Source organism: Phytophthora infestans, genomic scaffold (assembly GCF_000142945.1).
Source record: "Phytophthora infestans T30-4 supercont1.77 genomic scaffold, whole genome shotgun sequence".
Taxonomy (NCBI): Eukaryota; Oomycota; class Peronosporomycetes; order Peronosporales; family Peronosporaceae; genus Phytophthora; species Phytophthora infestans.
The window spans coordinates 447,908-465,460 of NW_003303682.1; the positions used below are offsets into that span (position 1 = coordinate 447,908).

A 17,553-nucleotide genomic window follows, 5' to 3' on the forward strand; every position below is an offset into this window, starting at 1 on the left:
CGGGAAGAATGGCACCATCATCCCGCCGGACATGAGAAAGAAAATTAGATTCACGAAAAGAAAGCTGCAGGAAGTAGATGACGAGTAGCTCACCTCTGATCTAATGTGGAGGAAACTTTGCCCATTTGTTGCTTACACAAGTCTTTGCTTGACAAATGGGCAAAAGTTTCCTCCGCGGAAAGCGCGGGGTAGCTGCAGCGCTCTCCACGCCACCAGTTTTGGCGCGAATCGCCACGACGACTTCCGTACATCGAGTATGAAAGGGTAACGAGTGCTACAGACATTTTTCACGATTTTACACAAAATGTATCCATCAATCTAGCCAATTAGGACTCTTGAATTCACTGGCAGCATCATAAATTGTACTAGAATCCGGCTCGATTGCTAGAAGGGGGCTACAAACAGATAAATTTCACACAGGTACGCCGTCATACTATAGGAAAGCTTATTTCTTTTGCTGTATAATACAGCATAAACAGAGGGGCTAGAAGGGTTAAACATTCAATACTATTGAATGTTGCACGAACAATTCGCAGAAACTAATCCTGTGTGAACCGCGTGTAAATGCAGACGAATGGTTTGAAGATCTCTGTACCAATTTTTTAATATGGATCAACTAGACCAGCTCCATCGACATTTTAGCGACGGCTAACGAGGCACTAGCATGTTGGTAGGCACTCACAGGTTCCTGATGAAGATTGCTTGGCGCGAACACAGAGACTGTCGAAAAATACGGGAATAGAGATTATATTTCAAGCGATTAAAAGCTTACACGATACTTGTAAGCTTACGGTCCTTCTAATTGTACTACAGTACTAGTCCACATACATTTGCTGCTTGTTCGTGTCTCGCAAATGAAGTCGACGGAGTTGGGCTGGTTCATTTTTCACACACCAATTTGTGTTCTTCTTAACTTATACTAAAGTTTGTAGGCACTCACAGGCTCTTGAAGAAGGGTTTAGCTACATTTGTGAGACACCAACAAGGAGCAACGATATTCGGCATGCATTAGTGTTTAGCCAGTATCGTGTAAATCTAATAAATCGCTTAAATAATGCCATGTATTGTGATTAAAAAATAACGAAGAGACTAGATTGACTATCGGTACTTAACAGGTAGATTTTTCCGAACGTTGGTTTTTCCTCTCGCTTTCTTGCTGATGGCGGGGCGCTTGGATCCCGTTTGATTCGGTCTGGAGCTTTCCGCTGTGTCCTGAGCTGATGCCTTGGAGTGCGTGCAGAAAACAAAATGACCCAACCCGAACCAATACACCGCTCTACGATCGGAAAGGCAGTCATTTTTAACTCGTGTCGCCACCACTTGCTGCCCTGTCTTGAGAACATTTTCTCAGTCATTTTAACTGCCTTTCATCTTCAACCTTTAATTGTTACTTGCTTAGATTCTATCAAAGTTCAGAGCGAAGCACGACTTCGTCACGTAATTTAACACTGCCTGATACAAAGCGACCCTTCACAATATCAACAAAAATGGCTCCTCTGTTTTTTGACTGTTAGTCAAGGGCAAGTTTGCGCATTTCAGTTTTAGACCCCACACGTAACAGTTTTCATGTTCTTTAAAAATAGTTTTTTTTTCGTGAAACTTGGTCCTTTGCTGTTCCATTTCTTAAAAGAGCCCTACCCGTTTACTAAAACCGCTAAAATGTCTGTAAAAAGAGTAGATGTTGTACTTTATCAGAGGACAAAGTGTTGTGTTATTAAAGGGAGGCTTTGCCCCAATTTATTGATAACTATTGAAGAATCCAGAGCTTCTCCGTGTAAAACACGTCTTACTAGCATAAGACATCGAGCATTAGAGAATAGCTGTCAAGGAATCGAAAATACTTCGTGATATGAAGTAAAAGGCCAGGTTTGCACTTCATACTCCTGATGTCGTGCCCCACCGAATATCTGGTACGGAAACACGCCTCGTGAAACGATTCTGGTCAAGCAAACAACTAAAAGAGAAGAGATATATTGCATACTCTGCCCCTGCCCGGCAGAATATGTGGTATGGAGAAAATAATATCTTTTCTTTTCAGTTGTTTGCTTGGCCCATTCAGAGCCAAAGCAAGAAAAGTTTATTGCACGGCAGTTCCATATCGAAACTGACACTACTAAGTATCTCGCAGCTAGCTCAGTTCCTTGCACGAAAACACTTAATCATAAAGTTTAACAATTGACCAACTCCAGATTTTCAAAAACTCTCGCTGTCACTTGTTGCCCGGAACGGATGTCTCTTTCTCGTTAGATAAAAAATAATCCAGGTGTTCTTCCGCTTAAACGGCCGTCTTGGCAACTTCCAAATAGCGGGTGAGACTACCTACTCGTGCTCTCGGCTACGCTTAACATGTGCAATACTGCTGTATTATAGTATTTGACAGCATTCTTTTCCTTCAGGTAACTCTTGACCACCTTCTCGATCCGTAGAGTACCAAGAACGGCACTGGCAAGTACGTTGGACACCCACATGCGGACTCATTGGCACAAAATACGTCAACTGGAGATGCTGAAGACTCACGATGAATTATGAAGACATGTGCGATGACACAAACTCGGCAAATAGAGTTAAATGCACTCGATTATGGCCCCAGAGGTGGCATTATTCTTCGATACCAACAATTTACTAATGGTAGCGGCTTCAATTATTTAATGAAGGGCTAAAAAAGCCGGATCCACGTTGATAGACTTTGCATACTTGATATATGCCTCGTACGCTCCCTTGAACTCTTCAATGGCTTTCGGACTCAAATTTTGCTTCGTCATGAAGGCGACGATATCGTCAACGCTTTGGAGAGTATCGTACCAGTCTTTAAGAATTGTTCGTAGGCGCTCTGGCTGAGTCCTCATTCGTTCGAATTGTTCCGGCAACTTGATAAACTTGAAAAGAACCTCGTCCATAGCGTTAAAATTAAAAGTGTGCTGAAAGGGAACGACAGGTAGTACGCGCTCTTCTTCGGCCGCGTCTTCGCTGTTGCTCGTCTTGAGCGATCGCAGAGTCCTCGTTCCAGCATTGGCTTCAACCGAGAGCGAGGGAAGGGAGGTGACCAAAGCAACGAGCAGGATATAGGGGAGGCGCATTCTTGGCTCGCGACGGGGACGCCCGACTTGAGCCCTTGACGGTGATTTCGCGACTGGCGCCATCGAATAGAAAAAGTTACAGATGGCGAAGGCTCTTCAAATCTTGAGCACTGGGAAGCCCGGCGTGATGCCTTTTGCTTTGCCGGGCAGCATCGCTGCACAGCCAATCCTCTCGGTTGTGATAGCTTCGGGGACCACGGAATTTCTCAAACTAAAGTTATCTCAAGCCAGCGTGTACCAATAAGAGGGTACAATAGGATCAGAATGAGACTGGTCTATTTTGCTTGTACTCTTACTAGAAAGCGTGTGTCAGGAAGAAATAAAGACAAAAACAGCTGACTCTTGCATTTACTAACAGTGTCGATGGGTTGGTGGCACCAACCCATCGCACCAACTTGGTGCCACTTCTCATCGAACGAAGAACCCGCAGGTTTGAAAATAGGAAGCACCTGAGTGTTTGCTGTGGCAAATGTGAAATTGTACTTCTACGGAAATCGTCGTGCAAATCAGGTGTTTTGTATTCAATTCTTCGTGCAGAGCTACTAACGACATAGAAGTCGTTTTGCAGAAAATATTAGGAAGTGATGCTGATATTTTATCTGCGTCGTAGCTTTTGAGCGTTCGCTCTGCATTACAAGCAGGTGTTTTGCTACGATTCCCTAGTGTACACTGCTAGATAGAGCGAATCCGTGTCATACAGTGCCCGCCAAATCATTAAGACCCCCGATTTGGCGGGACAATTCTGACAATATCTCGGCTTCTAGCCTGAGTTGAGAGCTGCTACTTTGATATGTTCTCTCTATTAGGCTTACAGAGGTGCCACTTGTGTTAACAACTTAGATTTCTATGTATCTGACAGGGCTGGTATACAAATTCAAGGTTTGGACATCAGCGTCAAATTATTAAGACCACATCCTTTTTATGACGAAAAAACACTTTTATGAATAGACCTTACAAATTTCTATATTAAAAATTAGTACTTAGTCAGACCACCTTTCTTCTTGATCACCGCTAGACAGCGGCGAGGCATGGACTCTATCAGCTTCAGCAAGTAGTCTAGCTGAATGGAGTCCCATGCAGCCATGATTGCTGCCTCCTGATCAGCAACGTTTTGGTACTGGCGGCCATGTGCATACACCTTGGCCGCCATCGCCGACCAGACGTTCTCGATGGGGTTGCAGTCAGGCGAGCGAGCTGGCCAAGCCATGGTGTTGAGTTGCATCTCCTGCAAGAATTGCTTCGTTTCATGCGAGGCATGAATCGAAGCATTGTCTTGCTGAAATACAAAGTCAACACCATAGTTAGCGTGAGCAAAAGGGAGTAGATATTCAGATAACGTGTAAATATAGTCACCTGAATTCTGACGTCCACGCAAGATGGCCAGCTCACTCTTACCTGCTGCACTAAAAGCGCCCCAAACCATGACGCTCCCTCCTCCATTTTGGCGACGCTGATAAGACTGTGCAGGCTGGCGCATGTCCCGCCAGTAATACTTGAATCCATCAGGACCATCTAGATTAAACTTCTTTTCATCTGAAAAAATAGTGTAAATCCAAGTTTCTAAAAAAATAAATATTGTTATAATACTTCCTCTGGTCGGAAATGATCACGCGAAACCGACAAAATGACCAATCGCTTCAGCTCTATTTATCCAATACGGCATCTGATGGGACCAAACGGAAGCCCTGCACCTCCTCTTTTTAAAGCCACCGGTTGTGCGCAGAACGGACTTCTATAGCCTCTGCAATTTCAGTTTTAGCTCTTAAGGTTTCAAGCCAGCGTGAGCCTCGCCTGGGCCACGCCTGCGCTACGCTGTTTCTTCCTCTATAAACATGCCGAAGTCCAACCTTATCGACAACGAGCGCAAAAGCCGTCATTGACGAGCTTCTAAAGATCAGCAACAACAGAGAACAACAGAGAACTACCCCGTGAAGCGTTTGATGTTCTTATGAGCCGACTTCCGGACACCGTGAAGTTAATTGGAGCTGTACAGCTCTGCAATGACGGCTGGTGTCGTAGAGGTGAGTGACTTAACCGGCTTAAGTAGAACAGCGGCAGAAAGCGGAAGAATCGAGACGAAGTACGTGACAAACTGAAGAGCATTCCTATCGAGGATAGAGCAGTTGAAAGACGTGTCAGTTAGTATGATAGGTTTTTTCAAATTTCTATCGAGGATTGAACAGTTGAAAGACCTATCATACTAACTTCGCGTGATCATTTCCGACCAGAGGAAGTACAAAATTGCAGCAAAACTTTAATATGAGAGGCTTACCTGGCTTCAGTATGTAATCTTCCGCCCATTGCATACGGGCAGCCTTGTGCGCTGTTGTGAGGGGAAGCGTGCGGTCCATCTTGGTGCAAACCAGATTGTCCACACGCTGCAGAACCCGCTGGATCGTCCTCACGGACGCCTTGATGCCGAACTTCGTCTTGAGCTCCGCAGCAAAGAACTCACCTGTCGCCGCGGCACGCACAAGCTGCCGCAGCTCTCGTTCCGTCAGTGCCGGTTGCCGCCCAGCCCTTCGCTCTCCACCCCTGTCTTCCTTCCGTCCCCGCTCCGCCTTGACTGCATTCCGGACGGACGTACGGGACCGACCTGTCTTCCTAGCGATCTCGTGCAGAGAGACGCCTCCGTCGTGGAGACCGACGATAAACCAGTACTCTTGTTGGGAGAGGGTCTTGCCGTGGCCCATTAGAAAATGAAAGGCTCACAGCCTCCGTAGCGTCTAGCTACCCGCTCATTTCCGCCAACCATCTACTTATTTTGACCATCACTCTTTTAATATAGAAATTTGTAAGGTCTGTTCATAAAAGTGTTTTTTCGTCATAAAAAGGATGTGGTCTTAATAATTTGACGCTGATGTCCAAACCTTGAATTTGTATACCAGCCCTGTCAGATACATAGAAATCTAAGTTGTTAACACAAGTGCCACCTCTGTAAGCCTAATAGAGAGAACATATCAAAGTAGCAGCTCTCAACTCAGGCTAGAAGCCGAGATATTGTCAGAATTGTCCCGCCAAATCGGGGGTCTTAATGATTTGGCGGGCACTGTATAAAAGTGTACCACCACCAACGGAATAAAAAGGACCACCCACACCAAAAACAGACCTTCGAAAAAACAAAAAGTGTAGGACCACCAATGAAAACTGCACGATCACCAAAACATTTTTTTTCACCTGCTTTTATAATTGGCAGGCGACCACCTACGCGTTTAAAGTAGATCAAGCAAACATTTAAAAAGCGACAGCTAGACACGATGTCAGACAGTGATTCCGATATGCATTTACTGCTGGAGTGTAACGGGGTACGTAGCCCTAGGTGTACCCTGGTTACATGAAGTGTGACACTTCACACTTCAGGAGTATGACACGTCATACTTCGGGATATTTGGTACAAAGTACCAAGGTCGTTCAAAGCCAACCATTGGTTAACGACATTGCATTTCTATAAGTGACTTATAGTTTGTATTAAACCCAAGTTTTATCTACCTATAAATATACTAAGTTTACAATCTACCTTATTTAGGTCACTTCACTCTCTCTTGAATAAAGAGGGGACCTGTGAACTGCCGCTCACTGAGAGTTTGTAAATCCTCGGAAGATAACTTCCTCTAGCGCAAGGTGCTGTGTGACCCCGTCACACTTGGTAGCACTCGTAGTCAATCCACGCCACCGCGGGTAGACTACCTGAACCTCTCCGAAGTTCGTTGCCATGGATAGGAACGACTTCTCCCATATGAACGACTCTCAGTTCGAGTCGGTTCGGAAGATGGCAGGCATCTTCGGGATGGAGGCCCTGCAGAGCCTGGTGGTGTTAACACCGGCTGAGCAGCTCGAGCACGTCAATGCGTTCGACGTGTACGAGCAGGGCCTCATCGCGCATGTGCGGGAGAACCTGCAGGCTCCGGCGGCGGAAGAAAATCCGCCTCACCCGAAGCCAATACGGCTGAAGGTTAAGCCGTATGAAGGGAAGGAAGGCGAGAACCTTCACTTCTGCGTCCAAGAAGTAGAGCTCGCGATGGACGCGGCTCTGATCTCGACCGACCAACTTCGTGTTGCTTTTGCACTCTCCAACATTAGCGGCCGTGCTAAGCGTTGGGTGTATACACGGGAATCAACATCCCCTGGATGTTTCACATCCTGGGCTCAGCTGTGTGAACAGCTCCGAGCCGCGTTCCTCCCGGCGAGCTACGAGTACCGCCAGCGTTCGCGCTTCCTCTCGTGTAAACAAGGGAGGCGCGAGCTGCACGAGTACGTGCAAGAGATACGGGAGCTCACGGCGTCCCTAGTGGGAAACCCATTCAACGAACACATCAAGATGACTGTGTTCATGGACGGCCTTCGGGTGGGCCTCGCACGCACTCAGCTGTTCCGGGTGCAGTCAAGCACCCTTGAAGAGGCGATTCAAGTGGCTCTTCAAGAAGGGTACAGCCATCGCCAGGCGCGTACGCCGGCCTCAGCATGGCCTGGGAGTTATTTGTCGGCCCCCGGTCGAGCAAGCCCCAACGGACCAGTTCCCACGGAGCTCGGGTCCGCCAAACAGCGTGACATCCGCTGCTTCGGCTGCGGGAAGATGGGCCATTTCAAGCGCGACTGTCCCGCGGAAAGACTCCGCAGACGGTCCTTCCCCAAGCCTGTCCTCAAGAGTCGCTGGCAGAAGCCAGGATCCCGGGGACAGGGGAACGCCGGGAACCAGTAGAGGCGGGGCGCCCTACTGGGGGAGAACTAAGTCTTCGTGATGGGTGCGCGGGTGTCGTGTACCACGGGGACTTAGCCCCTGAGAGTCTTCGCACTCTCGAATCGGCGAAGAGCAGCAGCGGGTTGCTCGTAGTACACGGATGTGTACGGGGATACTATCATCCCTTACTGAGCGGGGCGACCAGGTTCCTTTCGAGGAACCTCGCCGACGATCTCGATGATGTTGCGGAACCGGAACCCGTCTACGAAGATTATGACGATGGGACCGAGGGTTCTAAACCTTCGGTGGCGAGTGCAAAGCATTCAGCACTGCTGAAGGCACCTCGCCCACCTTTGAACGGTGATACACCAGCCGCCAAGCGCGTTTTCGTCCGCGTACAAGCGCTGATGCAGAATGATGAGTGGATGCAGCTGTTCAAGCCCATCCCCAAGAAAAAATCCGACTGGCCTGCGCTTGTGCAGGAACTTCAATACCCAGTCAACTCGGTTTCGACTAGCCAAGTTGCCGAGGATTCAGCTTCGCTACTGTTGTCGCTGGGCTTCGAGAACGAGACGTACCCATCGACGATGTCGCTCCAAGATTGAAGTCCACATGAAGCCGGAGCTGTTCTCCAGAAATGGAAGAAGAAGCTTCGGAAGGCGTTTGACGCTGTTGGCATCAACGCCGGAAAGCAGCCTGTGAGTCGACCGATGATTCAAGATGAAGATCCGTCCACGATTCCACTGCCGCCGACACCTTAACGACTCGTTCGACTCCTCCGACCAAGCGTGGAGCTGAGCGTGGTGCCTTTGGCACTACCGAAGCTCCACCGTACTTTCAAGACTCGCACATGGTTACGCCACGTTCGGAGAGCCGTATGCAATGTATTTACGCTAGTAACGAAGGTTCGTTCGGTCGCCGAGGCGGTGCTCCCAAAGGTGGTGCCGGACGTCGTCAAGTCGACAGCGATGGTTCGTCCAGTGACGATGACAATTTGGTGCGTACATTCGACGAGGAAGATCCTCAAGTCGAGTTGATGCGTCAGATAGATGAACTGGCGACGCTGAACGACGTGGACCCTACACCGAGGATTGAAATGGCATCACACCGACCGTTGGATCGCATCACGCCGTTCTCGGGCTCTCGCAACGAGAGCGAGAACTGTATACAGTGGCTCCGTGGGTTCGTCTATGAAATGACTGGAACCCACACAGATGCTGACAAATGGTGCATTCCATTTGAGCTAAGTCTCTGGGACGGAGCCATTCATTGGTTTCGTCAACTTCCGAAGAAGACGAAGCGCAAGTGGAAGCTGTTGAGCGACGCGTTCATCCGCTACTACTGCTCGCAGTTCACTCAGACGGCACTGTCGCGTTACTACTCCGCCAAGCGGGAACGTAATGAACATCTGTGCGACTACATACACAGGCTGAATGGCTACGCTCGGACCGCCCGTTTACACTTCGAGAAGAGTGGTCGCGACGCGAAAGAACACGTACAGCAGTTCCTGGCAACATGCGATGATGACAAGCTGGCGGAGAGTCTCTACCACGCTCGAGTCGCCGACATTCACGAGCTCGAAGAGATCATCGAAGATGTTCTCAAGGGCAAGGAGATGATGGCCAAGCGTGACAGTGAGTACCGATACTCCAAGAGTCGTGACGCGCGACGTGACGATGGGTACGCCCGCAACAATCGGCGTGATGACCGTCGCCGCGATGACAACCGCAACAAACCAAGCGTGACACTCATTGAAGCCACGGTGGACGACCTACTAGCTGAATTAGAAGGTCGTGAAGCTGCTCAAGGTGGCAACGAGTATTCGAACGAAGATCCGAACGCTTACGACGATGTCCAAGATGAGTACAACGACTTTCAGCCCGATAATACGGATGGTGATTTCTCATTGGATGAAAACGACCGATACCTCGCCGCTGCTAACGAAAATGAACACCGTGCAGCTGCTGAAGGCACCTACGCACGTTCAGACAACCGTCAACCGCGTGGAAACACGCCTGATCGCGAGAATGGCTTCAATCAAGATCGCCGAGGTGGTGAACGTGGGTTCAATCAGGACCAACGCGGTCGACGTGACTTCAACCGCGACAACCGACGCCCACAGTACGGACCATGCGCGGTGTGCGGTGGCATGAGTCACTCCGCCCACTACTGTAACAAGCGATGCAAGTTCTGCAAACAACTCCACGATCCTGGACAATGCGAACTTTTCCGCAACTTCCTAAACCTTGCCAAATTCGTGCGCACTAAAGGTACGAAGGAGGAACTCCCGCCAGAGCTCAAGGCCGTCGTTCAAGAACGTCATTTAAACTAGGCAGCCCGCCAACTACAACTGGGTTGGTCCCTATCGGGCTGCCACAGCTAACCGAGCCTTCAATGGAAGCAGAGTGTATCTTTGCTTTCATGGGGCAGAGTGAATGGCCTGATAATTACGTAACAAGTGTGAACACGACGGAAAATGAAAAGGAGAGGAGAAGAATCCTCGGTGAAGGTGTTGGAGAGAGAGTGGAGTGTGCTGATGAGGGCACCAGCGAGGGTTCGTTCGGCTTGGTTTCGAGTGCAGCGCAAGACGAGCCCAAGGGTCACTCCAAGATGATGAAGTTGAACCCTGGCGAGAGACAGGGGTGGTGGTCGGCCAAGAAATTCGACCGACGGATCAGAATGAGAGCTCTGGTGCAAGGGGCAGTGAGCGACCAGCGAACGAGGATCCTCCTCGACACGGGAGCGAACGTTAGTGTGATCACTGACGCCTTTGCCAAGAAGTTGCGACTCCGAGATGTACCCGATCACGGACACCGCATTGACATTCAAGGAATCAACGAAGGCAAGGTGTCTACGACACGACGAGCGTGCGTCAAGATTACGCGTGGATGGGAGATGGTGTACGAGTTCGAGATGTGGGTAATGGCGCATAGTGCAGGCGTCGACGTGGTACTCGGGACCGACTTTATGATCCCAGCTGGGATCCGGTTGGACCTGTCTCACGGCGCGGCGCAATTACCGCACGAAGTTCAAATCCCACTGATCAAGACCAAGAACATGATCGACAGCGAAGAATACGGCTTCCATGTTAGCGCCGGGCCACCCGAGCGTTTGGACATTCAAGCGCACGAGTGGCGAGAATATCGACTAGCGAAGCGTCAAGTCGGGCTGGAAGAACACGTACTGTGGGTTCGTCGAACGAGCAAGTTAATCCCGTCAGTGACGAGGTTTCGACGTGGACGGCCTCAGAGCATTCTGTTGACCAACGTGTCTGATCGAACTGTGTACCTACCAGCACACGACTCGATCGCGATGTAGATTCCAGATGGAGATTTGCCACGAGGTGACGGCTATGTGCGTCTGGAGTCCAAGAAGTACCAAGACTGGCAAGTGTTGGCCTACGAAGGTTGTAGAGACCGCATGCCCTTTCAGCGTGAATGTGAAATCTACGAACAATGGGTTGCGACTCAGCCTTCGGCAGTTGATCGACCGGACTATCCAGAACCCAGTGGGGTACTAGCACGGCCTCTAGAAGACTCGCTAGTGGATTCTAGTGATCGTCTGACGTGTGCAGAGCGATGGGCACTGATCCTGGAGGAACGTGAACGAGAGGAAGCCTGTCTGGCGTCTGGGGTGACAGCCAGGGATTCGGCCGACAATTCAGCCTTCCGAAGAGCCTTCAAACACTTACACGACAGCTCACGGCGGGGGCAATATTGCAAACGAAGCCTCGGTAGCGCGTACACACGAGCTACTGAACCCGGTAAACGTTGTACATGCGCCAACGAGTGTTCGTGTCCAGTCAGGGGTGATCACGGAAGCAACAAGTAACATCACTGGATTAAATGGAGTCACCTGTTTTGACGAAGTTGTCCCGGCCTTGTGTGCCACCAAATCTGCGAACAAGACATCGGTGGTTAATCCAGAGGATACAGGCATCGCGCTGAAGGTGTTGAGTGCGGCACCGAGTGTTCATTGCAAGATTGGTGCGAATGCCGAGCTGTCGAGACAGCGGCCGACCGAGGAGCTGAACAAAAGTCAACAACCCAATATGTCGGTGGCCCGCGCATTCAATATCGCGAACGACGACTCAGCAGATGGCCCAGAGATGGGGAACCAGGACGGGAAGGAGATGGACCCAGTACCGACTGTTGAAATCAAAGCGGATGCCAATGTTGAGTCAAGAGAAGATTCCGTAGCGACGTTGGACGGAACGTACATCTCGGTTGCTCGAGTGTTAACGACCGAAGGAAATGAAGCAACGGAGGATACGAGAAATGATTTCTACGAACACCCAGTTAACAACATTGGCTAGGAAGACTACGCGAAGGAGCTGGCATTTCTGCCGGACCTGACCGAAGAGGTCAAGACGACAAAAGACTACACTGCGTCTAATGTTGCTGATCCTCAGTTGTCGACTGATCGCCGAGAACGTCTGGTCGCGACGCTGAAGAACCACGAGCAGATCCTGATTGCAAGTGGTAACGCACTGCCGCCGCCAGCCTACAGCGCGGTATGCGATATCGACACACAGGGGCACGCTCCAATTAAACAGCGTGACCGGCGCGTGCCGCTACGATTTCTCGGCAAACTGTACGAGCTGCTGCGCGCTTTATTGCGTGCAGGACTAGAAGGTCGTGAAGCTGCTCAAGGGGGCAACGAGTACTCACACGAAGATCCGAACCCTTACGACGATGTCCAAGATGAGTACAACGACTTTCAGCCCGATAATACGGATGGTGATTTCTCATTGGATGAAAACGACCGATACCTCGCCGCTGCTAACGAAAATGAACACCGTGCAGCTGCTGAAGGCACCTACGCACGTTCAGACAACCGTCAACCGCGTGGAAACACGCCTAATCGCGAGAATGGCTTCAATCAAGATCGCCGAGGTGGTGACCGTGGGTTCAATCAGGACCAACGCGGTCGACGTGACTTCAACCGCGACAACCGACGCCCACAGTACGGACCATGCGCGGTGTGCGGTGGCATGAGTCACTCCGCCCACTACTGTAACAAGCGATGCAAGTTCTGCAAACAACTCCACGATCCTGGACAATGCGAACTTTTCCGCAACTTCCAAGACCTTGCCAAATTCGTGCGCACTAAAGGTACGAAGGAGGAACTCCCACCAGAGCTCAAGGCCGTCGTTCAAGAACGTCATTTAAACTAGGCAGCCCGCCAACTACAACTAGGCTGGTCCCTATCGGGCTGCCACAGCTAACCGAGCCTTCAATGGAAGCAGAGTGTATCTTTGCTTTCATGGGGCAGAGTGAATGGCCTGATAATTACGTAACAAGTGTGAACACGACGGAAAATGAAAAGGAGAGGAGAAGAATCCTCGGTGAAGGTGTTGGAGAGAGAGTGGAGTGTGCTGATGAGGGCACCAGCGAGGGTTCGTTCGGCTTGGTTTCGAGTGCAGCGCAAGACGAGCCCAAGGGTCACTCCAAGATGATGAAGTTGAACCCTGGCGAGAGACAGGGGTGGTGGTCGGCCAAGAAATTCGACCGACGGATCAGAATGAGAGCTCTGGTGCAAGGGGCAGTGAGCGACCAGCGAACGAGGATCCTCCTCGACACGGGAGCGAACGTTAGTGTGATCACTGACGCCTTTGCCAAGAAGTTGCGACTCCGAGATGTACCCGATCACGGACACCGCATTGACATTCAAGGAATCAACGAAGGCAAGGTGTCTACGACACGACGAGCGTGCGTCAAGATTACGCGTGGATGGGAGATGGTGTACGAGTTCGAGATGTGGGTAATGGCGCATAGTGCAGGCGTCGACGTGGTACTCGGGACCGACTTTATGATCCCAGCTGGGATCCGGTTGGACCTGTCTCACGGCGCGGCGCAATTACCGCACGAAGTTCAAATCCCACTGATCAAGACCAAGAACATGATCGACAGCGAAGAATACGGCTTCCATGTTAGCGCCGGGCCACCCGAGCGTTTGGACATTCAAGCGCACGAGTGGCGAGAATATCGACTAGCGAAGCGTCAAGTCGGGCTGGAAGAACACGTACTGTGGGTTCGTCGAACGAGCAAGTTAATCCCGTCAGTGACGAGGTTTCGACGTGGACGGCCTCAGAGCATTCGGCTGACCAACGTGTCTGATCGAACTGTGTACCTACCAGCACACGACTCGATCGCGATGTAGATTCCAGATGGAGATTTGCCACGAGGTGACGGCTATGTGCGTCTGGAGTCCAAGAAGTACCAAGACTGGCAAGTGATGGCCTACGAAGGTTGTAGAGACCGCGAGCTCTTTCAGCGTGAATGTGAAATCTACGAACAATGGGTTGCGACTCAGCCTTCGGCAGTTGATCGACCGGACTATCCAGAACCCAGTGGGGTACTAGCACGGCCTCTAGAAGACTCGCTAGTGGATTCTAGTGATCGTCTGACGTGTGCAGAGCGATGGGCACTGATCCTGGAGGAACGTGAACGAGAGTAAGCCTGTCTGGCGTCTGGGGTGACAGCCAGGGATTCGGCCGACAGTCAGCCTTCCGAAGAACCTTCAAACACTTACACGACAGCTCACGGCGGGGGCAATATTGCAAACGAAGCCTCGGTAGCGCGTACACACGAGCTACTGAACCCGGTAAACGTTGTACATGCGCCAACGAGTGTTCGTGTCCAGTCAGGGGTGATCACGGAAGCAACAAGTAACAGCACTGGATTAAATGGAGTCACCTGTTTTGACGAAGTTGTCCCGGCCTTGTGTGCCACCAAATCTGCGAACAAGACATCGGTGGTTAATCCAGAGGATACAGGCATCGCGCTGAAGGTGTTGAGTGCGGCACCGAGTGTTCATTGCAAGATTGGTGCGAATGCCGAGCTGTCGAGACAGCGGCCGACCGAGGAGCTGAACAAAAGTCAACAACCCAATATGTCGGTGGCCCGCGCATTCAATATCGCGAACGACGACTCAGCAGATGGCCCAGAGATGGGGAACCAGGACGGGAAGGAGATGGACCCAGTACCGACTGTTGAAATCAAAGCGGATGCCAATGTTGAGTCAAGAGAAGATTCCGTAGCGACGTTGGACGGAACGTACATCTCGGTTGCTCGAGTGTTAACGACCGAAGGAAATGAAGCAACGGAGGATACGAGAAATGATTTCTACGAACACCCAGTTAACAACATTGGCTAGGAAGACTACGCGAAGGAGCTGGCATTTCTGCCGGACCTGACCGAAGAGGTCAACACGACAAAAGACTACACTGCGTCTAATGTTGCTGATCCTCAGTTGTCGACTGATCGCCGAGAACGTCTGGTCGCGACGCTGAAGAACCACGAGCAGATCCTGATTGCAAGTGGTAACGCACTGCCGCCGCCAGCCTACAGCGCGGTATGCGATATCGACACACAGGGGCACGCTCCAATTAAACAGCGTGACCGGCGCGTGCCGCTACGATTTCTCGGCAAACTGTACGAGCTGCTGCGCGCTTTATTGCGTGCAGGACTAGAAGGTCGTGAAGCTGCTCAAGGGGGCAACCGAGTATTCAAACGAAGATCCGAACGCTTACGACGATGTCCAAGATGAGTACAACGACTTTCAGCCCGATAATACGGATGTTGATTTCTCATTGGATGCAAACGACCGATACCTCGCCGCTGCTAACGAAAATGAGCGCCGTGCAGCTGCTTAAAGCACCTACGCACGTTCAGACAACCGTCAACCGCGTGGAAACACGCCTGATCGCGAGAATGGCTTCAATCAAGATCGCCGAGGTGGTGACCGTGGGTTCAATCAGGACCAACGCGATCGACGTGACTTCAACTGCGACAACCGACGACCTGAATACGGACCATGCGCGGTGTGCGGTGGTATGAGCCACTCGGCCCACTACTGTAACAAGCGATGCAAGTTCTGCAAACAACTCCACGATGCTGGACAATGCGAACTTTTCCGCAACTTCCAAGACCTTGCCAAATTTGTGCGCACCAAAGGCACGAAGGAGGAGCCCCCTCCAGAGCTCAAGGCCGTCGTTCAAGAACGTCATATAAACTAGGCAGCCCGCCAACTACAACTGGGTTGGTCCCTATCGGGCTGCCACAGTTAACCGAGCCTTCAATGGAAGCAGAGTGTATCTTTGCTTTCATGGGGCAGAGTGAATGGCCTGATAATTACGTAACAAGTGTGAACACGACGGAAAATGAAAAGGAGAGGGAGAAGAATCCTCGGTGAAGGTGTTGGAGAGAGAGTGGAGTGTGCTGATGATGGTCAGGGCACCAGCGAGGGTTCGTTCGGCTTGGTTTCGAGTGCAGCGCGAGACGAGCCCAAGGGTCACTCCAAGATGATGAAGTTGAACCCTGGCGAGAGACAGGGGTGGTGGTCGGCCAAGAAATTCGACCGACGGATCAGAATGAGAGCTCTGGTGCAAGGGGCAGTGAGCGACCAGCGAACGAGAATCCTCCTCGACACGGGAGCGAACGTTAGTGTGATCACTGACGCCTTTGCCAAGAAGTTGCGACTCCGAGATGTACCCGATCACGGACACCGCATTGACATTCAAGGAATCAACGAAGGCAAGGTGTCTACGACACGACGAGCGTGCGTCAAGATTACGCGTGGATGGGAGATGGTGTACGAGTTCGAGATGTGGGTAATGGCGCATAGTGCAGGCGTCGACGTGGTACTCGGGACCGACTTTATGATCCCAGCTGGGATCCGGTTGGACCTGTCTCACGGCGCGGCGCAATTACCGCACGAAGTTCAAATCCCACTGATCAAGACCAAGAACATGATCGACAGCGAAGAATACGGCTTCCATGTTAGCGCCGGGCCACCCGAGCGTTTGGACATTCAAGCGCACGAGTGGCGAGAATATCGACTAGCGAAGCGTCAAGTCGGGCTGGAAGAACACGTACTGTGGGTTCGTCGAACGAGCAAGTTAATCCCGTCAGTGACGAGGTTTCGACGTGGACGGCCTCAGAGCATTCGGCTGACCAACGTGTCTGATCGAGCTGTGTACCTACCAGCACACGACTCGATCGCGATGTGGATTCCAGATGGAGATTTGCCACGAGGTGACGGCTATGTGCGTCTGGAGTCCAAGAAGTACCAAGACTGGCAAGTGATGGCCTACGAAGGTTGTAGAGACCGCGAGCTCTTTCAGCGTAAATGTGAAATCTACGAACAATGGGTTGCGACTCAGCCTTCGGCAGTTGATCGACCGGACTATCCAGAACCCAGTGGGGTACTAGCACGGCCTCTAGAAGACTCGCTAGTGGATTCTAGTGATCGTCTGACGTGTGCAGAGCGATGGGCACTGATCCTGGAGGAACGTGAACGAGAGGAAGCCTGTCTGGCGTCTGGGGTGACAGCCAGGGATTCGGCCGACAGTCAGCCTTCCGAAGAACCTTCAAACACTTACACGACAGCTCACGGCGGGGGCAATATTGCAAACGAAGCCTCGGTAGCGCGTACACACGAGCTACTGAACCCGGTAAACGTTGTACATGCGCCAACGAGTGTTCGTGTCCAGTCAGGGGTGATCACGGAAGCAACAAGTAACATCACTGGATTAAATGGAGTCACCTGTTTTGACGAAGTTGTCCCGGCCTTGTGTGCCACCAAATCTGCGAACAAGACATCGGTGGTTAATCCAGAGGATACAGGCATCGCGCTGAAGGTGTTGAGTGCGGCACCGAGTGTTCATTGCAAGATTGGTGCGAATGCCGAGCTGTCGAGACAGCGGCCGACCGAGGAGCTGAACAAAAGTCAACAACCCAATATGTCGGTGGCCCGCGCATTCAATATCGCGAACGACGACTCAGCAGATGGCCC

The 17,553-nt window shown here is 51.1% G+C and overlaps 1 protein-coding gene across 1 annotated transcript; it reads right to left on the bottom strand.

Annotated features, from left to right (window-relative positions):
- Positions 1-2,645: 2,645 nt before the first annotated feature.
- PITG_18981 (secreted RxLR effector peptide protein, putative) lies at positions 2,646-3,077 on the bottom strand (the record flags this gene model as incomplete). The annotated part of the gene is made up of 1 exon (XM_002997294.1): positions 2,646-3,077. One exon carries the CDS (start codon positions 3,075-3,077, stop codon positions 2,646-2,648), a length of 432 nt encoding a protein of 143 aa, XP_002997340.1.
- Between the last annotated feature and the right edge of the window lie 14,476 nt (positions 3,078-17,553).